Source organism: Hoplias malabaricus, chromosome Y, assembly GCF_029633855.1.
Source record: "Hoplias malabaricus isolate fHopMal1 chromosome Y, fHopMal1.hap1, whole genome shotgun sequence".
NCBI lineage: Eukaryota > Metazoa > Chordata > Actinopteri > Characiformes > Erythrinidae > Hoplias > Hoplias malabaricus.
The window spans coordinates 27,707,088-27,731,737 of NC_089820.1; the positions used below are offsets into that span (position 1 = coordinate 27,707,088).

The 24,650-nt window shown below is 48.1% G+C and overlaps 2 protein-coding genes across 3 annotated transcripts in view; both read right to left on the bottom strand.

Moving 5' to 3' along the window:
- Positions 1 to 1,147, bottom strand: part of LOC136677736 (EMI domain-containing protein 1-like) — a 63,105-nt gene extending 61,958 nt beyond the window's left edge. The window contains exon 1 of the mRNA XM_066655334.1: positions 1,021 to 1,147. Coding sequence (XP_066511431.1) covers positions 1,021 to 1,136 — 116 coding nt within the window. The 5' untranslated portion in view covers positions 1,137 to 1,147. The remainder of the gene's footprint in view (positions 1 to 1,020) is intronic.
- Positions 1,148 to 6,953: 5,806 nt separating this feature from the next.
- The window catches only part of LOC136677671 (dynein axonemal heavy chain 10-like), a 137,773-nt gene continuing 120,076 nt past the window's right edge, over positions 6,954 to 24,650 (bottom strand). For both annotated transcript variants that reach the window (XM_066655266.1, XM_066655265.1), the window contains exons 68-78: positions 23,933 to 24,116; positions 20,591 to 20,791; positions 17,583 to 17,792; positions 16,748 to 16,843; positions 15,879 to 16,050; positions 14,607 to 14,738; positions 12,005 to 12,216; positions 10,276 to 10,443; positions 9,977 to 10,157; positions 9,272 to 9,417; positions 6,954 to 7,218 (exon numbers count right to left, since the gene is read on the bottom strand). In XM_066655266.1, coding sequence (XP_066511363.1) covers positions 7,072 to 7,218; positions 9,272 to 9,417; positions 9,977 to 10,157; positions 10,276 to 10,443; positions 12,005 to 12,216; positions 14,607 to 14,738; positions 15,879 to 16,050; positions 16,748 to 16,843; positions 17,583 to 17,792; positions 20,591 to 20,791; positions 23,933 to 24,116 — 1,849 coding nt within the window. In that variant the 3' untranslated portion in view covers positions 6,954 to 7,071. The remainder of the gene's footprint in view (positions 7,219 to 9,271; positions 9,418 to 9,976; positions 10,158 to 10,275; positions 10,444 to 12,004; positions 12,217 to 14,606; positions 14,739 to 15,878; positions 16,051 to 16,747; positions 16,844 to 17,582; positions 17,793 to 20,590; positions 20,792 to 23,932; positions 24,117 to 24,650) is intronic.

Here is a 24,650-nt window from a genome sequence, read left to right on the forward strand (position 1 = left end):
CTCTCTTTCTCCATCTCACTGTTTCTCTCACTATCTCTCTCATTCATAGTCTCATTCCAACTGTCTCTCGCTCCCACTCTCACTCTGTCTCCCACCATCTCTCTTTCTGTCATTATTTCTGTCTCAATTCGTCTCTCACTGTCTCTGTCTCTTTCTCTCTGTGTCTCCACTCTCTTACTTTCTTTCTTTGTTACATCTGTACCTGCCCTGTTATCCCTGTACCTGGCCCGTTACCTATGTACCTGCCCCGTAACACCTGTACCTGCCCCGTTACCCCTGTACCTGCCCCGTTACCCCTGTACCTGCCCCATTACATCTGTACCTGCCCCGTTACCCCTGTACCTGCCCTGTTACTCCTCTACCTGCCCTGTTACTCCTCTACCTGCCCCGTTACCCCTGTACCTGCCCCATTACATCTGTACCTGCCCCATTACACCTGTACCTGCCCCGTTACCCCTGTACCTGCCCCGTTACACCTGTACATGCCCCGTTACCCCTGTACCTGCCCCGTTACTCCTCTACCTGCCCCGTTACCCCTGTACCTGCCCCATTACATCTGTACCTGCCCCATTACACCTGTACCTGCCCCGTTACCCCTGTACCTGCCCCGTTACCCCTGTACATGCCCCGTTACACCTGTACCTGCCCCGTTACACCTGTACCTGTCCTGTTACTCCTCTACCTGCCCCGTTACCCCTGTACCTGCCCCGTTACTCCTCTACCTGCCCCGTTACCCCTGTACCTGCCCCGTTACCCTTGTACCTGCCCCATTACACCTGTACCTGTCCTGTTACTCCTCTACCTGCCCCGTTACCCCTGTACCTGCCCCGTTACACCTGTACCTGTCCTGTTACTCCTCTACCTGCCCCGTTACCCATGTACCTGCCTCGTTACTCCTGTACCTGCCCCGTTATCTGCTCCATTACCCCTGCACCTGCTGTACTGCCCTTGTACATACCCCATTACCCATGTAACTGCCCCATCAGCCCAGTCATTGCCAGTTACCCCGGCTGTTCCTACCTCCTGGTGTCTGTGCTGCTCCTGCTGCTGTATCTGTGAGGTCCCGAGCTCCAGGTCCCACTCGCTGCTCCAAACAACAAAAACAACACCCCGCACACACTCCACCGGGGACCCATCTCTATCTCTCTCTGTGTCACACACACACACACACACACACACTCTCTCTCTCTCACACACACACACAGTCTTTCGCTCTCTCTCTCTCTCTCTCTCTCTCACACACACACTCACTCTCTCTCTCTCTCTCTCTCTCTCTCTCTCTCTCTCACACACACACTCACTCTCTCTCTCTCTCTCTCTCTCTCTCTCTCACACACACACACACACACACGTACACACACACACTCTCTCACACACAAACGGGTCCCCGGTTCACAAACGCGCTCGTGCGCCGCAGTCTGAAGTCCTTTCGGTGGGAACTGCTCCGCTTTAAAAAGTATAAACAAAATCAACAATAAAAACAAAAGCAAAGTTTCTCGCGCCTCCGAACACCGCGAACTTCAAAGCGACACGGAGGAGCGTCACGCGCTGCGTTCTCGTGTGAGTCGAGAATCAGGATCATGAACTTTCCAGCGAACTTTCAGCACGAGCTCAGAAACACACACACACACTCTCTCTCTCTCTGACACACACTCCGCAGCAGTCCTACATCGGCCGCGCGCACGAGTAACTACAACCAACCAAGGGAGCAGCCGCTTTATAGGCTCGCGAGACTGCTGCACGAGCGCGCGCGCGTACACACACACACACACACACACACACACAGTCGCTGGATCACGTTTCAGGAGCAGAGCTCGGCCTGAATCTCAGGGAAACTTTCTGCACCTCTGCAGCACAACTGTTTCTAACCCCGTCTCTAAGGGGAACAGTGGTCTTTGGAAACCACAACAACGGCGGCAGTAACATTAAGCGGTGTTTACTCATGGTGTATCGGCGTGTTGTTGTTGTTTGGGACTGAACACAGCTCCGTCATCAGTTCAGACAGATCAGTAGAGTTTATTCCTTCCTTGTTGCAGCGTCCAGCTCTCGCTGGATTCTTTCGTCGGCCACCGATCCAAGGAGCGTTTGAACCTCTTCAAAAAACCACGGCGTCATTTTACGAGCTGCCGTCGTGAGTCGGATAAAAACAAACGTGATCTCTGCTGCAGCTGGAGATTTTACAGATGGAGAGTTGGTGCTGGTCGTCTGCGTTGCGTGGCGTAGAGTGACGACTCTCTCTGGACAATCAGCGCTCTGCAAGGTTTACACGCCACGGTTTAGTCCCTACTCGACTCGCTCTGAACCACGAGAGAAAAGCCACTAAACAAGAACCCGCTTCCAGAACCAGTACCTGATACCAACAAGATACAAACATAATAAAGGTGTTTGTTTTGCTGTGAGAACAGTAGCTCTCCAGAATCTAAGCTGCCTTTAAGGCGATTGACACAACTCACTCTTTAAGGTGGAACTGTGGACAGCCATCAGTTAAATTGACTGCATTAATTAATAATTTTGTGTTTACTTTTGTTTTGCCACAGTTTGACACTGTGTCTCGTCTCTAGGGGAAAGAGCACGCTCTGAAGCAGCTGCACATGAGTCTGCCCAATGCCAAGAGTCCACCAGAGAGGTATAAACACCCCTGGGATGAGTCGGGGTGGTGAGTGTGATCCAGAATCATTCATCAACCCCAGCCCCTGATCCTCACGCGGAGGCTGAATGCCATCAGATCCTCACAGCTATGTTCCAGCATCCAGAGAAAAGTCAGAGGAAAACCATATGCCCCAGTGTCCGGACACTTTGGGCGTTTAGAGTTCGCAGCTCGTAAACAAGGCACCTGGCCCAGCAACTCGTCTCAGGTGTTTGTCCAGAACCTTCACAGCTGGGTCAGTGTGTGTGTGTGTGTGTGTGAGAGAGAGAGAGAGAGAGAGAGAGAGAGACAGACTGAAGGATAGAGAGGAGAGAGACAGAGAGAGAGAGCGAGAGAGAGAGGACACAATGGGGTGAGACAGAGAGAGAGAGGACACAATGGGGTGAGAGAGACAGAGAGAGAGAGAGGACACAATGGGGTGAGAGAGAGAGAGAGAGAGACAGGGAGAGAGAGAGAGGACACAATGGGGTGAGAGACAGAGAGAGAGAGAGACAGGGAGAGAGAGAGACAGGGAGAGAGAGAGACAGAGAGAGAGAGGACACAATGGGGTGAGAGAGAGAGACAGAGAGAGGACAAGAGGGGGAGAAACAGAAAGAAGGGAATAAAGGAGGAGGCTGAGGTCTCTTGCTTCGGGCCGAACTCTGGCCTCGTGAGGCGCTCCACTTTTTCCTTGTTTTTCCGTCCCTCCCTCCTTCCTTTGTCCCTCAGATATGATGCGGCTTGTTGCAGGTCTTTGTGTCTCTCCCTGAAACACACTGAAGGCCCGTTATCCCTCTTTCATACTGACTTCCAGCGCTCTCTCTCTCTCTCTCTCTCTCTCTCTCCCTCCTTTCTTTTATAACCTCATAAGCCGCTTGTGTACACTCAGATATTTCACCTCCGTGACCCTGTGAGAGGCTCCTGCTGAGAGAGAGAGAGAAAGGAGGGGATGGGGAAAGACAGAAGGAGGTGGAAGAAAGAAAAAGAAGGAAATAACAGCATGAAAAAGAGTGAGAAAGAGTAATCAGAAGGAGAGGAGGCAGAGTCTAAGAGCGGAGAGCAGGAACGAGGGGAAAGGGAAGAGGAAGAGGCAACGACAGGCTCAGAGTCAGAGGAAAAAAGAAGGGGGTTAAACCAGGAAGGAGAGAGAAGGAAGAAAGAGGAAGAAGGAAAAGGGGGGAAATAAAGAAGAGCGAACCAGAAAGAAAGGAAGGGAAAAAAGAATATGAGAGAAAAAGAAAAGACCGATTAAAACAGGAAGGAGGGAGAGGGACAGGGCTACTGCCCTCAGAACTGGGCCCGTGTCCGTGTGAGAGACGGTGCAAGGGGAACAGGATGGTGTTTCCTATCCCTGAGTAAGAGAAGCTCCAGGCTGCACCGGGACCGTCTCTGAGCACTGTCCACTTCGATGAAACGATAGGAGAGCACCGCTGTGAAATCACCACTCTGGAGACACAAGGCTAAACCCAGTGATTGCAGCATGTGTGAACCAATCAGCCACAAGATTAAAACTATCGCCCAGTTACGTGAATAAAGACCTGTTGAAATCAATCCAATTCGGTCCAGTTTTTACTGAAAGGTGTTTAGCTCCAGGGCTAAAAAGTAAAATGATAAATTCAGTCGCTGCTGCTGCTCAAGGAGAGTTTAGACAAATAAAAAAGTCTCTACCACAGTACGTCCTACCACTGATGAACGGGTTACAGCGCCCCCTGCTGAGGGTGGTGGTGGTGGGGGGCAGCGAGTGAATAGTGAACAGCCAGGTCATGAAGCTAATGTAAGGATCTGAGGGCCACACTGTGGTGGTTATAATGTTTTGGTCAGAAGGTTGGTTGCTGCTGAATGAGAAAGTGTCCCAGAGCATCCAACAGCCAAGGCCACATGAGCTTCTTCTACAAAGGGATAGGAAACAAAACATTACCAGGCCGAAGTGACTCAGAGATATGAGCCACTTTCGTATGTGCTCCTAGATCAGATACATATCCGATTCATGATTCAGCTGTGTCCCAAAGAGCACCATACTCCCTACAGAGTGCACTTCAAAGATCATAAAATTACAGCTTCTACACCCAGAGAGTTTGAAACTTAAACCCAGTTATAAACCGATTGTAAGTCAACGTACAAAGTAAGTGTGTTTTATGACGTACACTGTGCACTACGTACGGTGGAGGGAGACACTAGGGAATCAGCTGATCTTTTGGTGTAGCAGTAAAAGCCTAATTGTGTCCAGTCTACGAGCTGTTTGGTGTCGTCCCGAACAGAAACACCACTGTATATTGGTTTTAAATCCATAAGTCGTGTCACAGATATGATGCGTTGGTTGGTGGTGAAGGAAGCGACGTTAATAAACGTGTCATTGTTGCAGAGACAGATTCGTTCACGTTACAGACAGAAACAGGTCACTTACAATTAATAATGTGAACCGTAACGATCCACTAAATGAGATCCGAGCAAAAAAAATCACACCCTGCGTCTGAAATGGCTCCCTATTCACTAGTCCCTTTATTATTCACTACGTAGTGCACTATTATAGTGAACTGAATTCAGGAGGATTTTGAAAACTACCTCATGCAGGTTTTTAACCAAACAACGCAGTGGATTATGGGTAAACTGCTATCTGTTGGTGTATATGGGTTGTACACTAATTAATGCAGTGCATTGTGGGATTGTTTGAGTGCACTGAAAATTGTCCACTGTTTTCGGACACTACTAAATAACAGTGGAGCCCCACAACAGTGCATGATACAATGAACAGGGAACCGTTTCCGTGACAGTGAGGGGTTCTCGCGGACTGCTCTGGGGGCACATTTTAATGAATTTTTTTAAAGGTTTTAAGGCTGGCGTCCCCTAAGCTGAGACTGAAAGGAAAGGGTTAAAGGCTCTATGTGCTCTCACAGACACAGAGAGCACAGTCTGTCGGGTCTTAAGGCGGACTGATGTTTCCTTTCTTTTCCAGGAATGTGTAGCCGGAGAATTCTCCCTTCAGCGGACGATGTGATGAGGTAGGGGAGGGGGGAGGGCTAAAGAGGGGGTGGGGTGGGGTAGGGTGGGGTGGAGGGGCCAGAGCGAGACAAGCTGCAGAAATAATATTAGGACTGTAATTAAGTGAACACAAAGCGGGTCCTCTTTTCCCATCTCTCTCTCTCTCTCTCTCTCTCTCTCTCTCTGTCTCCGAGGCCTGACGGAGAGATTGAAATGTCAAGCAGAAGGAGAGAGGTCTTCATGAAGAGATCTGTCTTGAGAGATTAAAAAGAGGCCAGCCCTGGAGAGGGCGCTGGGCGAGAGGGGCTCTAGGAGAGGCTCCAACTCCTTTCCACCGCTGCATTAAAGACTGCACCCATTCCTTGCTTTGTGTTGCCACCTGGAGGTCACAACCCAGCACTGCGTTTACACTTTTTATAGGTGCAGTCAGTCATTTTCCTAAACTTAGTACACTTGTAGTTATAGCGACACCTAGTGTCCTGGGGTTTATCCGAGATAAACAACAACCCCGAGAGGACTGTGTCATGAGGAGGTTCATCAGGCGGCGAGTGAACGATCAGTTCTTGAAGTTGATGTCGAAAGCAGGAGACATTGTCAGTGTCTTAATGTTTTGGTCAATGTTTTGGTCTTTTGGGGTGTTCCCAACGTGCAGTGGTCAGTACCGACTCAAAGTATACTTAGGAAAGACTAGTGGAAGTCTCACTGCTGCTAATGAGTATTGCTCTGCTTCTGACATCATCTCACTGCTGTGCGCTCGGGGTCGGGGTGAACAGCGAGCGGCTCATTATCATTTAAATGAACAGGTGCTGAAAGCGGGCGTTCTGAACAGGGCTGTTTACACAGGGGGAGAACACTGCTGTGGGGCTCGTGGGGTTTGGACCAAAGCAGGTCACAGACGTTTCATTAAGAAACAGAACTATGTTCCACTGTGGAGACGAGGGATTTATGTCGTCATTTATGATGTCAGAGAAATCAGCACATTATATAAAACACTAGGTAAGGTCTGGTATTTTTGCTCAGGGGCTCCTTCTGCAGTCGCAGAGTGTAATTCACATTTACAGCACTGTCCTGAACTCAAGAGGAAGATTGTGGTTTTTCTACTCTCCTCCAAAAGTTACATAGTGCAGTTTCTGCTGTGCTGGGCCTGGAGTAGCAGTGAGAGAGGCTCTGTTCTCCCTGTTACAGCTCAGTGGAGCATCACAATGATTTTGAGTCTGTAATTTTAAGCTGCACATGTCCTGTCTGCAGCAGTTTAGTGACGGACACTTTATGAAGCTCTAAGATATGTTTCCACTCTGAACAAGGCACAACAGCTGCAGATTTGCGATGATTTTTTTTAAAAGTCTGTTTAATTCTAAGGCATAAAGAAACATGTTTTTGTCTGTATCCAAACAGAAACCAGAAAATGATAACTTTACAAGAAAAATATAACAAATCTGAACAGTATCTGAACAAAACGACGGGGGTCAGTCAGCGTTGAGGTACAGACACACTCCCTGCAGGACCCAGTGTGAGGTGTGTTTGGTGGTGAAAAGATCAGCCTCGAACACTAGCCCCACGCTCATGGCGTTCCGCCTCATGGACGTGGTGTAGACGGGCGTCCTCAGGGTGTTCTGGGGGAACAGCAAAATGTGGGATTACATTAAACATAACACACTTTGATGCCAAAGTACATAGTGGAGACACCTGTTGGAACTGGCTTGTAACTCACTGTCACATGAAATTAAATGTGCAATTATTCGTACAACGAAAATTAACCCATCTGTGGCAGTGAACACACACTAGGGCACTAGGGGCTGTGAACACACACCTACACACACACACACACACACACACTAGTGCACTACAGGCTGTAAACACACACACACACACACACTAGTGCACTAGGGGCAGTGAACACACACACACACACACACACACACTAGTGCACCAGGGGCTGTAAACACACACACACTAGTGAACTATGAACACACACACTAGTGAACTATGAACACACACACTGTGAACACACACACACACACTAGTGCACTAGGGGCTGTGAACACACACACACACACACACACTAGTGCACTAGGGTTTGTCAACACACACCCAAAGGGGAGGGGGTTGTGGGTTCGGTGCCTTGCTCTAGGGCCCCTCAGCTGTGGATGGAGGAGGAGGACAGTGCTGTTCCTTCACTCCCACTGCCCCCAGTTTTCCTGCTGCTCGTGGAATCAAACCAACAACATTTCGGTCCTCAGCCCTCTGCTCTAACCATTTGGCCACAGCTGTCCAGGGTTAGAATACAATTCTGCACAAGTTGGTACCATCCACTTGTGTTTAGGAACCAATATCAGTGAGAGACAACACTATTCTTTCTGCCCTCAGCCTTTTTAAAAGTTTTCTTTCATTTCTTGTTTTTCACAACCCCCCGCCATCACACGATGCCCCCAACACTGAGGGGGTGAGGATGAGCCTGTGCTTCTGAGTTTTGTATAAATGCGATAATCATTTTAATGATACTGTCTATATTCATTACATTTATGCAACTATTATGATATTTATTCATCATCACAACTGCTGTTTTAGAGTGTTTTTGTGTCACACATTTTTAATAAAATATTAAAATATTCTCCCAGACTCTGTCCGATCCGGACCTGGACCTGTAGCTGATAAACCACTAAGAGCTGTTTAGTTGTGAACAGAGTGTGTGTCTGAAGTGGTGTGACTCTTCTAGTCGTTACGGTGCAGGTTCAGCGCTCCAGGAAACTCACCGACCAATCACATGTGTTTCTGCATATCACATGTGAGGCTCCTCAGCCAATCAGATCTGTGCATTATGATGAGCACTGTTACTCCACTGAGTGACACACACAGGGCGGGGTCCAGACGCCGCTGTCCTGGGGCCAGTAAAAACAGCCCGAGGGACGAGATCAAAGCTCTTTAGGACACTTTCGGGACGACGGTGCGGTGCGAGTTAAAACCAGAGACTTTAATAATAAAGGAACGATTACGGGCTGAAATTCTCATAACTCTGAACATGGATTCTGTTTACGGATAAAGTCCCGCCCTCCAGCAGTAAGAGCCAATCAGATCGCTGCTAATGGAAACGCAGTAAAGTCAACTGCAACTACAAAAGTCATTAGGGACTTTATTTAAAACATGCGTTTTTAACCAAATCATTCTTTTATTTGTACATTTTACTTAAAATGAGAAAGGAACATTTAATTTTATTTATAATTATTAATAAATCTTGTTTGATGTTCAGTTGTTAACGATGTAAAATGATGCTATAACTTTAGGGCTTTTTTATTTGAAGGATAAGGCACTGATCATATGCAGGTTACACACTGTGTTCCGGACTGTGGCTTGAGAAAATAGTTCTCTAACTGGACCTTAATGAATATTAAAATTACCCCTGGTTTAGACGATTTAAAGATGGAGTATTTGATGTTAGCGATCATAAACGTAGTGTATTAATATTACATTTTTAGGTTATTTTTGTTGAATACAATAACGATGGTCATATTTAATAAGACACAAAGTTACCGTACGATGACAAAAGAACGGAGAATGTTTGAATTTTGAATAACAATTATACGTCACACAAAACCACTTCAGCACTTCTTTGTCTTCCCGATAGTGTAATTATTATTTCTATTTGAAGTGTCAATGACGCTGTGTTACCTGCAGTTTGAGTCGATGGGCCTCGATGGGGATCACCTTGAGGATGGGCAGCTGTACGACCAGCACTTTGGGTTTACTGCGCACCAGGCAGCCCTGCTCCACGTCCCAGTCTGCGCCCTCCAGATACAGACCTGATACAAAACACCCTGCAACACACACACACCAGCAGCAGCTGATTACAGCAGTAACACACACCAACACACACAGCTTCTATCCAGCTGAGGAAGGTATGCGCTATGGAGATGCCAGGGTTCGAGCTGGTCGTCATCTTAGGAAAGAGCTGCCATTACATGTCAATGAAAATATGAACAGGAGAAGGAGCTCAGTTCCTTGTTCCTCAGGCAGAGAGTAGTGAGGGTCTCTGGACACAGACCACACACCCGCACCGGACGGGTCAGAATCTTACTGTAAACTGTCCATAAAACTCTGTTCATAATCTCGAGATCAACTTCACATCCTGACACTGCCACAGCCCTCTGCACCTGAGAGTCCTGCTGTGTGTGTGTGTGTTTAGTGTGTGTGTGTGTGTTCTGACCCTGTCCTGGTCTCTCGTTGATCTCATCCTCTCTCGTGTACTGAGAGACGTGTGTGTGTGTGTGTTTAGTGTGTGTGTTCTGACCCTGTCCTGGTCTCTCGTTGATCTCATCCTCTCTCGTGTACTGAGAGACGTGTGTGTGTGTGTGTGTTTAGTGTGTGTGTTCTGACCCTGTCCTGGTCTCTCGTTGATCTCGTCTTCTCTCGTGTACTGAGAGACGTGTGTGTAGAGTGTGGAGCGGTCCAGTGGCCAGCCGTTTTTTCTGCATGTGGCCTGCACTAGTGCAGTCAGATAGGATTCTGGGATGTGTAACCCTGACAACCACATCACCACGGGCTCTCCACTGTCCACCTGCAGACACACACACACACACACACACACACAGATGCATCTTAACTCTTACTTTGAAGTCTTATCTGGATCTCTTAAGGCTCTGCGTGTGTTAACCCCGCGTGTGCCGAGCCCTTACCCAGGAGCTGTACTGCTCATAGCGTCTCTTGAGGTGGATCATCCAGTTGCCCAGAGATTTCAGAGTGTCTGGGGCCAGCTTTCTCCATATCGCAGGAATCTGACCGTTAAACAGGGCTCGGGCCACTTCATCCAGCTCGCTGCTCATCCCCACCTCTCCTGCCAAGGCCTGAAACATCACAGACATACATCGATCAACACTATCATTATGACCAGCTGCTCGTTTTTACACTCAGTTTTATAATCAGTGACTATAGTCGATTTCATGCTCTGTATACTTTCCCCCTTCCCCCTGTTCCTCAGCGCTCAGGACCCCCACAGAGCAGGTGTGATGTGGTGGTGGATCATTCTCAGCGCTGCAGTGACACTGACGTGGTGGTGGTGTGTTAGTGTGTGTTGTGCGGATCAGACACAGCAGTGCTGCTGGAGTTTAAACCCTGTGTCCACTCTCTGTCCACTCTGTGAGCTCCAGCAGCACTGCTGTGTCTGATCCACTCACACCAGAACGATAAAGTACTGTGGCAATAAAGGCACCTTACGTGCTGTTACTAAACACTCTGCTCTTCTGGGTTTTCTGACAGATGTGGCTTAAAGGTTTGAGGGGAGTGGGGGGGAGTGAAGAAATATTTTTCTCCTCCCTCAACATTCACAGGTAAAGGGCACCTAACCACCACCCTGAATGCTCTCTGGGGTTTATAACTGGCCGCCCACTGCTCTCTGTGTGTGTGTCTGCCACGGATGGGTTAAATGTAGACTCCAGGTGTATTGTGCTGCTGTGGAATGATGGTTAATGCATGTTTTTTCCAATGAATTTCCATGTTCATGCTTTTGTTTGGATGTGTTGGCGCTTTTGCTTATTTCCTTTAATGTCCTTTAAAAGGCCGTCCAGCTCCCAGTTCCAACAAAAACCTGAAACCCTTCATCTTAGCTAAGATGAAAACCTGCAGCCAGACCACTGTCCTTCTGTAGCAATCTTCAAATCAAGCCTAAAAACTCATTAGTTTAGTTTATCTTTGGTAGCTAATGCTCCCCCATAGATAAAGGCGGTAGATCCGGGGGGTCCATGGACACAGGGAATTACAGTAAACTGAGACGCTGGTGTCGATCACTCAGGTTTGTTGACGGTGGAGCGGAGGGATGCCAGTGTTTCAGGAAGCTCCCGTGTCTGTGTGTCCTTCTGGTTCCTCTCCTTTTAGTTAAAGCTGTCATAGTCAGATCTGCCGGAGTCATTAGCCACACTCTGCTCTACATTCAGCCAAACAGATCACAACTAACTCCACCCCTCTACCTTTTTCTGAGTAAACGACCCCCACCTGTCACTGGACACTGATGGATGACTGTCGAGCTCCTCCTCCACTCTTCAGATCAGCTGCCCACGCTCCAGCCACCACCACTGGCCTCAGAGCTGCCACTACACTGAAGTTCTCACGGACTCCTAACTGTTACCAGTAGATTGACCAGAGGAGGATAGGTCCCCTGTGTGAGCCCTGGTCCCTCCCAAGGGTTCTTCCTCTGCTCTGAGGGAGTCTCTCTGTGTCGCTGTCGCCCCTGGCCTCACTCTCCTGGGGGTTTTTACATTCTTTACATTTTTACGTTTCAAAACTCTGTCTTTACTGGAAATCTGTGAAGCTGCTTCGTGACATCATCAGTTGTAAAAAGCGCAATCCAAATACATTTGATTTGATTTACAATGACATATTCATAACTAATACTCTCTCTCTCTCTCTCACCCTCTGGAGTTCGGCGATGGAGCGGCTCATTCTGTGGATGAGTTTGTTGAAGCGCTCGAGCTCCTGCAGCAGAACCACAGAAGTGGGCGAGATTTCCAGACCGAGCTTCTTTCGGATCACGTCCAGGTCGAATACGCTAGGCAGCTTGTTCTGGATATCTCTCGCCACCTGAGAGATGTACTCATCTCTACTGATCCCTCCACCTGTGTCACCTGCACCACACACACACACACACACACACACTTATACACCTGTACATTTCTCACCACTGGTATCTGTAATGCATCCTATAATATATTAACGCTATGGAATTACACTGTGGACCAACGTTTGGAAGCAATTAAACATCCAGCATCAGCACCTGACCTTACTAGAGGCTAAATACCATCAAATTCTCACAGCAACATTCAAGACTCTACAGTAAAGCCTTCATTAGTAGAGATTGTTACAGCAGAAGGTGGGATGAGCATGTGTCCACAAACTTCAGGCAATGCAGTGTAGATATGGCTGAGTAGTGAGGATTTGGAGTAATGGGGATCTGGAGTAGTTCAGAAATAGAGTAGTGGGGATTTGGAGTAGTGGGGATCTGGAGCAGTGGGGAAATAGAGTAGTGGTGATCTGGAGTAGTGGGGAAATAGAGTAGTGGTGATCTGGAGTAGTGGGGATCTGGAGCAGTAGGGATCTGGAGCAGTGGGGAAATAGAGTAGTGGTGATCTGGAGCAGTGGGGATCTGGAGTAGTGGGGAAATAGAATAGAGTAGTGGTGATCTGGAGCAGTGGGGAAATAGAGTAGTGGTGATCTGGAGCAGTGGGGATCTGGAGCAGTGGGGAAATAGAGTAGTGGTGATCTGGAGCAGTGGGGATCTGGAGTAGTGGGGAAATAGAGTAGTGTAGAAATAGAGTAGTGGTGATCTGGAGCAGTGGGGAAATGGAGTAGTGGGGAAATAGAGTAGTGTAGAAATAGAGTAGTGGTGATCTGGAGCAGTGGGGAAATAGAGTAGTGGTAATCTGGAGCAGTGGGGATCTGGAGCAGTGGGGAAATAGAGTAGTGGTGATCTGGAGCAGTGGGGATCTGGAGTAGTGGGGAAATAGAGTAGTGTAGAAATAGAGTAGTGGTGATCTGGAGCAGTGGGGAAATGGAGTAGTGGGGATCTGGAGTAGTGGGGAAATGGAGTAGTGGGGATCTGGAGTAGTGGGGAAATAGAGTAGTGGTGATCTGGAGTAGTGGGGATCTGGAGCAGTGGGGATCTGGAGCAGTGTGGAAATAGAGTAGTGGGGATCTGGAGCAGTGGGGATCTGGAGCAGTGGGGAAATAGAGTAGTGTAGAAATAGAGTAGTGGTGATCTGGAGCAGTGGGGAAATGGAGTAGTGGGGAAATAGAGTAGTGTAGAAATAGAGTAGTGGTGATCTGGAGCAGTGGGGAAATGGAGTAGTGGGGAAATAGAGTAGTGTAGAAATAGAGTAGTGGTGATCTGGAGCAGTGGGGATCTGAAGCAGTGGGGATCTGGAGTAGTGGGGAAATAGAGTAGTGGTGATCTGGAGTAGTGGGGATCTGGAGCAGTGGGGATCTGGAGCAGTGGGGATCTGGACTAGTGGGGATCTGGAGTAGTGGGGAAATAGAGTAGTGGGGAAATAGGGTAGTGGGGATCTGGAGGAGTAGGGAAATAGAGTAAGGGGGATCTGAAGTAGTGGGGATCTGGAGTAGTGGGGAAATAGAGTAGTGGTGATCTGGAGTAGTGGGGATCTGGAGCAGTGGGGATCTGGAGCAGTGGGGATCTGGACTAGTGGGGATCTGGAGTAGTGGGGAAATAGAGTAGTGGGGAAATAGAGTAGTGGGGATCTGGAGGAGTAGGGAAATAGAGTAAGGGGGATCTGAAGTAGTGGGGATCTGGAGTAGTGGGGAAATAGAGTAGTGGTGATCTGGAGTAGTGGGGATCTGGAGCAGTGGGGATCTTGAGCAGTGAGGATCTGGAGCAGTGGGGAAATAGAGTAGTGGGGAAATAGGGTAGTGGGGATCTGGAGGAGTAGGGAAATAGAGTAAGGGGGATCTGAAGTAGTGGGGATCTGGAGTAGTGGGGAAATAGAGTAGTGGTGATCTGGAGTAGTGGGGATCTGGAGCAGTGGGGATCTTGAGCAGTGAGGATCTTGAGCAGTGAGGATCTGGAGCAGTGGGGATCTGGAACAGTGGGGAAATAGAGTAGTGGGGATCTGGAGTAGTGGGGAAATAGAGTAGGGGGGATCTGAAGCAGTGGGGATCTGGAGTAGTGGGGAAACAGAGTAGTGGTGATCTGGAGCAGTGGGGATATAGAGTAGTGGTGATCTGGAGTAGTGGTGATCTGGAGCAGTGGGGAAATAGAGTAGTGGGGAAATAGAGCAGTGGGGATCTGGAGTAGTGGGGAAATAGAGTAGTGGGGAAATAGAGTAGGGGGGATCTGGAGTAGTGGGGAAATAGAGTAGTGGGGAAATAGAGTAGTGGGGATCTGGAGTAGTGGGGATATGGATTAGTGAATATTTATATTAGTGGGAACCTGGAATCGTGAGGATCTGGAACGTGTTTGGGACTCTGTGAAGCTCCAGGTGAGTGTGGCAGTGTGAGGTGTTACCTGTCTGGGGCTGCAGCTCTATGAGGTGAGTCCACATGTCCCGAGCTGCCTGAGTGTAGTATCCGATCTCAGCGTTGGGGTGCAGTCCAAGCACTTCCGGGGTGTTAGCCAGAGGGAGGGACTCGATCTCAGCTGGAGAACACACCGTTTAGATCAGACTTAGCTCAGAGGTTTTTAACCGCGGGGCAGTGGACCTGTACTCGGTTGCTCGGTACCGGGCCGCAACAACTGTCAACTACCATACGGGGCAGTAGTAGTAGAAAAACACTAAATTATGCTTTTAGAAACATTACCGTTATTATTTTTATTAGTGTATTATTAATAGGAGTATGTCATATTGTATCATCTGATATAGTATCAGCATAATTTTTAAAACGATAAACAGATGCGGTGGAGGAGACTTCAATCGTGTGGAGATGGTTCTCTTACACAATGTCAGATGTACGACAAACCACAGAAGCCACTAACAACAAAACGGAAAACACAACAGATCTCTTTCACCACCTCAAGCAGAAGCACCCAATTTAACTTGAGAAAAGTAAAAAAATGCGAGGAGCTCAACAGCCAATGATCTCTAACCTGAGCACAGACCACACCCACTCAACACAGCCTCTATTCTGGATTTGATTTGTTATTAACTGTGAAGCTTTGTGAATTTTTGTATAATTGTTTATGTTTGTTGTTTATATGCGTGCACTCGTTTTTCTGAACTTTAGTTTTGTGGTAGATTTATTTTATACAAAATCAGAATCTTTCACAAAATAAATAATAATAAATAATAATAATAATAACAAATATATATTTTTTTTTTCTGTATGTTTTAAACTGCTACATTTGTTATAAAATAAAATTCTTTAATTAACGCACATTTATATTGTTGCACTAGTGTTGTGTCATATCACCAGGAATATTGTTACTGCAGAAATACCCTGATATTCGTTAGTTGAGTTATTATCGTCCACCTCTAATTATTAGTACATCAGTATATGAGTATACCATGATGAACGTGCAGGTGTGATTTTTAAAAGGGAAAGTTAAATCGGACTCATCTGCTCAGACTGCGGACGTATTTTAATGACGAGTGCAAACAGAATCTGGTCAAAGTATTTCCATACACAATCCGGATCCAAAACGGATGTTAATGCCAGGTGTAAACAGGCTGTACGTTTCATATTTGAGTTCCCCTGACTTCCCGTACTGTGTTACTAAATATATACATAAATATATACTACTGCACTCTTATTGCGTGAAGGACTGAATTCTGCTACACACCGACGTAGACGTCTTTGGGGCCGTCCAGGGGGATCTTGTAGTCCACGTCCTTGTTGTGGAAAAAGTGGAAAGGCTGAAACGTGTCGAAGATGAAATCTCCCAGGTATTCGTCCATGTAGACGGTGAGGATTCTGCGGTCGAAGCTGTCGATCGCCCGGCCCCCGTACATCACCTGGTTTAACACCGACAAACACACTGTTCATCTACGCAGTGCTTTATGTATTTTATTCTTGTAATTTGGCATAAAGCATCACACACTGAACTACCACGTCCATGTAAGATACTGAATGTTTTAAGACTTACTGAAAGCAGAGGTCACACTAAACAAGTGAAGTTTACAATACTTTGTGAAATAGAGGGGGATAAGGTGCGGCTGAAAGGTTAGCAGTGAAATACGCTTTCTATTAATTCACTGACCACAAACAGTACAAAAAAACCCCACTAAAGTTATATCCCCTCTGTTCTAGCCTCCAGATGGACCATGCTCCATTTCACATTTATGCACCATTTACTAATGGGCTCTGACTGTGTTGTATAGGGAGATCACACCTCCTCTTTTTCCCCAGATGTCCTTACTTTGGGGAGTGGAAAAAGCCTTCAGTCACAATTTCTAAATTTTCTAAAAATGTCTGGGATTTTGCACTGAATTCATATCAGGGTTTGATTCTGAAATCTGGATTTTTACAGCTTTAAACACATCTGTTAAGCTCCTTTTATTTATGGTTATGACACAGCTGTGGCATCATCACACGTTAATTTAAATTGGGAAACACATTTTTATTTAAATCAAGATACTCAAAGCATTCAATGTATCATCAGACGTCTGTATTTTCATTTCATATTTCATGACCATGCAGTGACTGCACTACCTCTCCAATCAGGTATTTGAGGCTCCCCCACGGGATCTTGGCGTCTCCTTGACTGTGAGCTTCGGTCAGGTACGTGTCCAGGATCTCCATACACACCTGAGACAGAGGCAATCAACCTGCAGCGTTAACAAACTGCTGAACGTCAGGAAGAGCATGTGCAGACTTCAACTAAAAACTATTCAGTCCTAAAGAACATGAAACAAAACAGGACGGTCCACAGCAGCTATGGGCTCCGTGATCAAGTGTCAGCAAAACGATACAGAGGCCCCCAGGAGCAGGGGAACCTTGGCAAGGCAAATGTATTTATATAGCACCTTTCATACACTGTGGTCATTCAAAGTGCTTTACACTTGTGAAAATACAGATGTGAGAGCACGGACACTACTGAACAAAAATATAAAAAGCACTGGAACGTTCCTTAGATCCAGAACCTTAGAAAGGCATTTGAAAGGATTAATTTAACTTTATAAAAATCAAACATTCAAATTAAATTAAAAACTGAAGACTGAACTAAGACTAAGACTTAAAAACGAGAAAGACCTAGGAGTAAATTGCTGTAAAATAAAATAAAGGGGTATTAAAATAAAGACAAAAGCGCAGTGAGAGTAGAGCACAAGTTGTGGGCTCAATAACAGACTCAGTCACAGACTCAGTCAAAGACGAGAATAGATCCGTGTTTAACCTGGATTTAAAAGTTACGTTTTGGCAAATCTACTGCCTTCTGGCCTTGGAACTGGTTTGAGACTCTTTGATACAACAGAGGGAAAATGGAGTGGTGTGAGTTATCAGTGGTAGTTTACCATCAAATCCTCCCAGAAATGAGCCGTGTACTTACCAGGAAGTCAGATTCGTTGAAGTCGTAGGGCACGTTCCAGCCGATTTTGCCGTATTTGCGTCTCTCCTGCACCACGGCGTGGAAGAAGGCCAGAACATACACCAGGCTGCGGAAGGCCCAGTGAGGGCACCTCGTCAGTGTCTCCAGCGGGATCTTAAAGTACGTGGCTCTCATGTTCAGCTTCAGTCCATTAGGGGGCTCTGTCACCACCTGGACACAAGTGAGACGGGAGAACTACTGTATTCCGTTGCTTCCACAACAAAACAACAACATGTGTCTTTACGTTTTTACAGGATTTAAAAAGCTGCCTGTCACACAGCAAGAACTGTGCTTGATGAACCCTCTAGGGTCTGAGGGATGTTCTGGTCGCTGCAGATCTTCGTAAATTCATTTGTAACTGCACCTGATCTCCATCTGTTTCCTTTCCTAAGTTCAGAACCGTCTCAGCTCTCTCTGGACCGAGCCCCGTTTGACTCAGAGTTGTGAAAAGCGAAGGTCATGCTTTTACAAACTCCTCATCTCATGGATGACCATCACTTAGCCTCACATAAAAACGGAAGGCAAGGCAAGGCAAGGCAAGGCACAATTCTCAGCCTCTTAACTCTGGATGTAAGGGGCACAGGGCCTGGTGATGAGAAGTGGACAAGGCAGACTCTACAGATTCGGGGAGTGGGATCTTATTTTAATAATCATACACAATATAAGTTGTAAAATATCCTATAGAGCTTCACATAGGGCCCACCCCACCCTCTTCCTACCAGTAGCCACACAATTTCTATTGTTCCAATCCTACAGCTGCACCCTAAATTTTCTGTGGCCGTTTATGATCCAATCAGCAACACGCTACCCTTAATACCTACAGTTACTCACTGAATTCAGCCCATGAACCCACACCACACACTGTATCACTAGCTCTTCACAAGGGTCATCAGGTAGGCACCTCCCTATGACTCCTCCAGAAGCTCAACAGTGAAATCTGGTGTCCCAGACCCACCCTTCTCCAAGCCTTTACCATCAACAACCATAAATCCACACTGGCTTCCCTGGTGACTAAAGCTGTACCTAGCCCCACTGGCACCGTTAATGCATGCTCAGTGCCACCAGTTCCACGTGATCTTTACGTGCTACATCACAAACCACCACAACAGCACCTCAACAGTGCATTTCCCCAAGTAACCTGTGCTCTCCTTATCCACAACCACCGACTAGGTCTTTCAGCTGTTTCTGATAACTCCCTCACAGCTGCCCTTAGTTTCCGGCCCCTGATCCCGAACTGCACAAGCAGGGCTGTGACAGACCTGGCTACAAATCCCCTAACACCATCGACCTTACATGTGCCTGTCACCCACATTCCCTCACCTCAGCCGCCAAGTCCGTGTACTTCAGATTCTTCCTTTCGAATGCTTCGTCTACTGCATCCTCAAATGGAAACGTAAACTCTCTGAAATAAACTATCCGTTTACTTTCAGAGTACAGCACCATGTCTGGCCTCGATCCACGCTCGCTGTTCATTACTCAGAAGCCTGATTGATAATACACACAGTAAACTGAAACAAATGAAAAAGGTAACACATTCCAAACTCGTAAAATTTAGCCACTTGGGTAATAGCCAACTCTATCAGAAAATACGAGCACTGTACACTGTACTCCTACTGTTAACACAAGGGGCACAGAACGCTACATGCACATTAGATCATGCCTCATTTCAATAATGTGAATTAGCATATTCATTCATTCATTCATTGTCTGTAACCCTTATCCAGTTCAGGGCAGCGGTGGGTCCAGACCCTACATGGAATCACTGGGCACAATGCAGGAACACACCCTGGAGGGGGCGCCAGTCCTTCACAGGGTGACACACATTCACACATTGACTCACACACTCACACCTACGGACACTTTTGAGTCTTGACACTTTTTGAGCATGGGAGGAAACCGGAGCACCCAGAGAAAACCCACGCAGACAGAGAGAACACACCACACTCCTCACAGACAGTCACCCGGAGGAAACCCACGCAGACCCAGGGAGAACACACCACACTCCTCACAGACAATCACCCGGAGGAAACCCACACAGACACAGGGAGAACACACCACACTCCTCACAGACAATCACCCGGAGGAAACCCACGCAGACACAGAGAGAACACACCAGACTCCTCACAGACAGTCACCCGGAGGAAACCCACGCAGACACAGAGAGAACACACCACACTCCTCACAGACAGTCACCCGGAGGAAACCCACGCAGACACAGGGAGAACACACCACACTCCTCACAGACAGTCACCCGGAGGAAACCCACGCAGACACAGGGAGAAGACACCACACTCCTCACAGACAATCACCCGGAGGAAACCCACGCAGACACAGGGAGAACACACCACACTCCTCACAGACAGTCACCCGGAGGAAACCCACGCAGACACAGAGAGAACACACCACACTCCTCACAGACAGTCACCCGGAGGAAACCCACGCAGACACAGGGAGAACACACCACACTCCTCACAGACAGTCACTCGGAGGAAACCCATGCAGACACAGAGAGAACACACCACATTCCTCACAGACAGTCACCCGGAGGAAACCCACGCAGACACAGGGAGAACACACCACACTCCTCACAGACAGTCACCCGGAGGAAACCCACACAGACATAGAGAGAACACACCACACTCCTCACAGACAGTCACCCTGAGCGGGACTCGAACTCACAGCCCCAGAGACACTACCTGCTGCACCACTGTGCCACCGAAATTAGGATTTTCCCCAATGAAAATAATTAAGTCCAAATATCAGTCCACACTCACTGATGATACTGAAACTTTCCTCACCCCAAACACACACGCACACACACACACTCCTGGTCCACTCTGAGGTCACCGTTCCTCAGCCCTCGCTCTTTAATTGTGCCCTGGAAAAGGTAGATCTCAGGTTGTGTGCAGCTCTCTGTCCACACACCATCGTCTTCACAGTTAATGAAGTAAGCATAGAAACACCAGCACCTTGAGGGACTTCTGCAGGATGCCGATGGGGAAGTCTCGGATGGGGTCTGTGGTGAGCCACAGACGGAAATCTGGGTGAGGTTTGGTGATCCTCTCCAGAGATTTCTCCAGATCTTTCAGCCACTTCACCAGCAGATGACAGTTCTGCAGCATCAGCCACTGGCCTCGGGACACTGCCGTCTCCAGCAGCTGCAGTGCAACCTGGGAAATAGAATACAAAGGAAAGTAAGGCAGGGTTCACATGGTACAACGTGGTCAAATTATACACAACTTTACTTTAAATGTACACAAAAACAATCAAAATGCAGATAATCCCCTAGTTTCAACAAGCATGTTTCTCACGTTATGAGACAGTTTTACTGACACCTAGTGGCCTTTAGGGGCGGCACGGTGGCGCAGCAGGTAGTGTCGCAGTCACACAGCTCCAGGGGCCTGGAGGTTGTGGGTTCGATTCCCGCTCCGGGTGACTGTCTGTGAGGAGTTGATGTGTTCTCCCTGTGTCCGCGTGGGTTTCCTCCGGGTACTCCGGTTTCCTCCCACAGTCCAAAAACACACATTGCAGGTGGATTGGTGACTCGAAAGTGTCCGTAGGTGTGAGTGAATGTGTGTGTGTCTGTGTTGCTCTGTGAAGGACTGGCGTCCCCTCCAGGGTGTATTCTCGCCTTGCGCCCAATGATTCCAGGTAGGCTCTGGACCCCCCGCGACCCTAAATTGGATAAGCGGTTACAGATGATGGATGGATGGATATAATGGATAGTGGCTTTTATGTATCATTCATTCATTCATTCATTTTCTGTAAGTGCTTCATTATGTTCAGTTTCAGTCTCCCCAGAATCACACTCACCTCGTCACTCACACCCAGTTATTCACACTCATGCAGTCACTCACACTCTCACCCAGTCACTCACTCACACACTCGTAGACCGTTTCACATAGCGACTCCACCTCCTAACGTGTGTGTGGACTGTGGGAGGTAAGTGGAGCACCTGGAGGAAACCCACACAGACACAGGGAGAACACACCACACTCCTCACAGACAGTCACCCGGAGGAAACCCACGCAGACACAGAGAGAACACACCACACTCCTCACAGACAGTCACCCGGAGGAAACCCACGCAGACACAGGGAGAACACACCACACTCCTCACAGACAGTCACCCGGAGGAAACCCACGCAGACACAGAGAGAACACACCACACTCCTCACAGACAGTCACCCGGAGGAAACCCACGCAGACACAGAGAGAACACACCACACTCCTCACAGACAGTCACCCGGAGGAAACCCACGCAGACACAGAGAGAACACACCACACTCCTCACAGACAGTCACCCGGAGGAAACCCACGCAGACACAGAGAGAACACACCACACTCCTCACAGACAGTCACCCGGAGGAAACCCACACAGACACAGGGAGAACACACCACACTCCTCACAGACAGTCACCCGGAGGAAACCCACGCAGACACAGAGAGAACACACCACACTCCTCACAGACAGTCACCCGGAGGAAACCCACACAGACACAGAGAGAACACACCACACTCCTCACAGACAGTCACCCGGAGGAAACCCACACAGACACAGGGAGAACACACCACACTCCTCACAGACAGTCACCCGGAGGAAACCCACACAGACACAGAGAGAACACACCACACTCCTCACAGACAGTCACCTGGAGGAAACCCACGCAGACACAGAGAGAACACACCACACTCCTCACAGACAGTCACCCGGAGGAAACCCACGCAGACACAGAGAGAACACACCACACTCCTCACAGACAGTCACCCGGAGGAAACCCACGCAGACACAGAGAGAACACACCACACTCCTCACAGACAGTCACCCGGAGGAAACCCACGCAGACACAGAGAGAACACACCACACTCCTCACAGACAGTCACCCGGAGGAAACCCACACAGACACAGGGAGAACACACCACACTCCTCACAGACAGTCACCCGGAGGAAACCCACGCAGACACAGAGAGAACACACCACACTCCTCACAGACAGTCACCCGGAGGAAACCCACACAGACACAGAGAGAACACACCACACTCCTCACAGACAGTCACCCGGAGGAAACCCACACAGACACAGGGAGAACACACCACACTCCTCACAGACAGTCACCCGGAGGAAACCCACACAGACACAGAGAGAACACACCACACTCCTCACAGACAGTCACCCGGAGGAAACCCACGCAGACACAGAGAGAACACACCACACTCCTCACAGACAGTCACCCGGAGGAAACTCACACAGGCACAGAGAGAACACGCCACACTCCTCACAGACAGTCACCCGGAGGAAACCCACGCAGACACAGGGAGAACACACCACACTCCTCACAGACAGTCACCCGGAGGCAGGGTTTGAACCCTGGGGAAAGACACCTCACCGTGCCGCCCCTGAACGCATCAGAGACAATTTCACAAATGGCCACCAGCATAAGGGTAACCCGTTCTATGGAGCATAAACTGGGATAGCAAGAGTGTCAGCTAGAGGATATAAAGGCCCCAGGAACAGTAGAACTCCAATATTAATCCAGAACTAATCACCAACATCAGGACTTGCCTTCACTGACACTCTGGTGTAGCGCTGGGTGATATCAGCACAAATCAATGTCACCATTAACATTTAACCTCGATTACAATCATTTAGTTGTAGTTTGTTTGTGTCTCAGTTCCCTGTCGAGGCTCGTGCTGTAAACACACTCCAGTGTTAAAGGTGGGGTGTGTGTCTCTGACGCGGCTGGGAGCTCCGTCTCTGTGTCTGAGCCGTGCTCTGTTCGTATTCGGTGTGTGATTGTGTTCAGTGTGAAACAGACCGGGGGATTCACTTTGGTCTGAAACTGGTTTTTCTCAGTGTTTACATTTGTCTTCTTTATGTTCGGTGTCTTTACTAAAGTCAGAACATGTCCAAACCACAGACGCAGCGCTTCTCTTTGGTTCGAGCTCCAGTCGCTCGGTCCGCCTCTGTGTTTAGGTTCTCCTCCCTGTGGCTGATTGGACGGGGCAGAGTCACGTGACTACAGCACGGTAGTGTAGTTTTAAAGGGACAGTACGTGAAAGGGACATATTAAAAGAATGAAAAAAAAAAAAACAGGTGAACCGAACTTAAAGAAAACATTTAAAAAATCGATATAAACAAGATTACGTTGATCAGAATTTCTGAATTTTTTTTTCAATTTTAATCAATTACCCAGCCCTAGCTTCACACATTTAATTCCTCACTGTCATGTGGCAGTTTCTATGCACCGTTTTCCTCAGGAACGGCAAAGCAACTTGTTTCTTCGTCTCACGTGAGCTGTACTCTGCGTGTACCTTCTCTTGGCCCTGACCCATGGCCAGGAACTTGAGTCTGCTGCTCCCGAAGCCGGAGCGCTCGGCGAGCTTCATCAGGTCACTGGCCGGCTCGCAGCCTGGACTCAGGATAAACACGATGGGCGAGTTCGGACTGCTCTGCTCGAATATAGCCTCAAAACTGATCACTGGGGGCTGCACGTACCTGAGAGAGAGAGAGAGAGAGAGAGAGAGAGACAGAAGGGAAGGTGTGAGAGACGGAGACTGACTCCCTTACACTGAAAACACACACTGAGGCTGCAGCAGAGCTGGCCCTGAGCAAAGCGGTGCCACAGGCAAGACTTTAACAGGCATTATCCACTCATCAATCATTGTGTTTAGACTCTCACACGGACTCTACACCACTTCATCTCTGAGGTACGTCATCTCCTAGGCACCAGAGGGCTTTTAATACACTCTCTCTGACGGCTGCGATGTTGTTATTATATCTTTGTGTTAGTCACGCTTCCCCGCTCCCTCCCGTCCTCAAACAGACTTCTGTTATTCGAAACTACAGTTCTCAGAGTTCTCCTTCAGCCAATCACAACTAACCGCAGAGATCAGCGCCTCTGGATACCTCCCTTTACTAGGAGTTTCAAAATGAGACTGACAGAAACCATAAAAGAGTTTAAACAGCTTTTAATCGAGTTGTGTGTTTGAGCAATGAGTAGGTCCCCAACATGGCAGCTACTCTACAAAG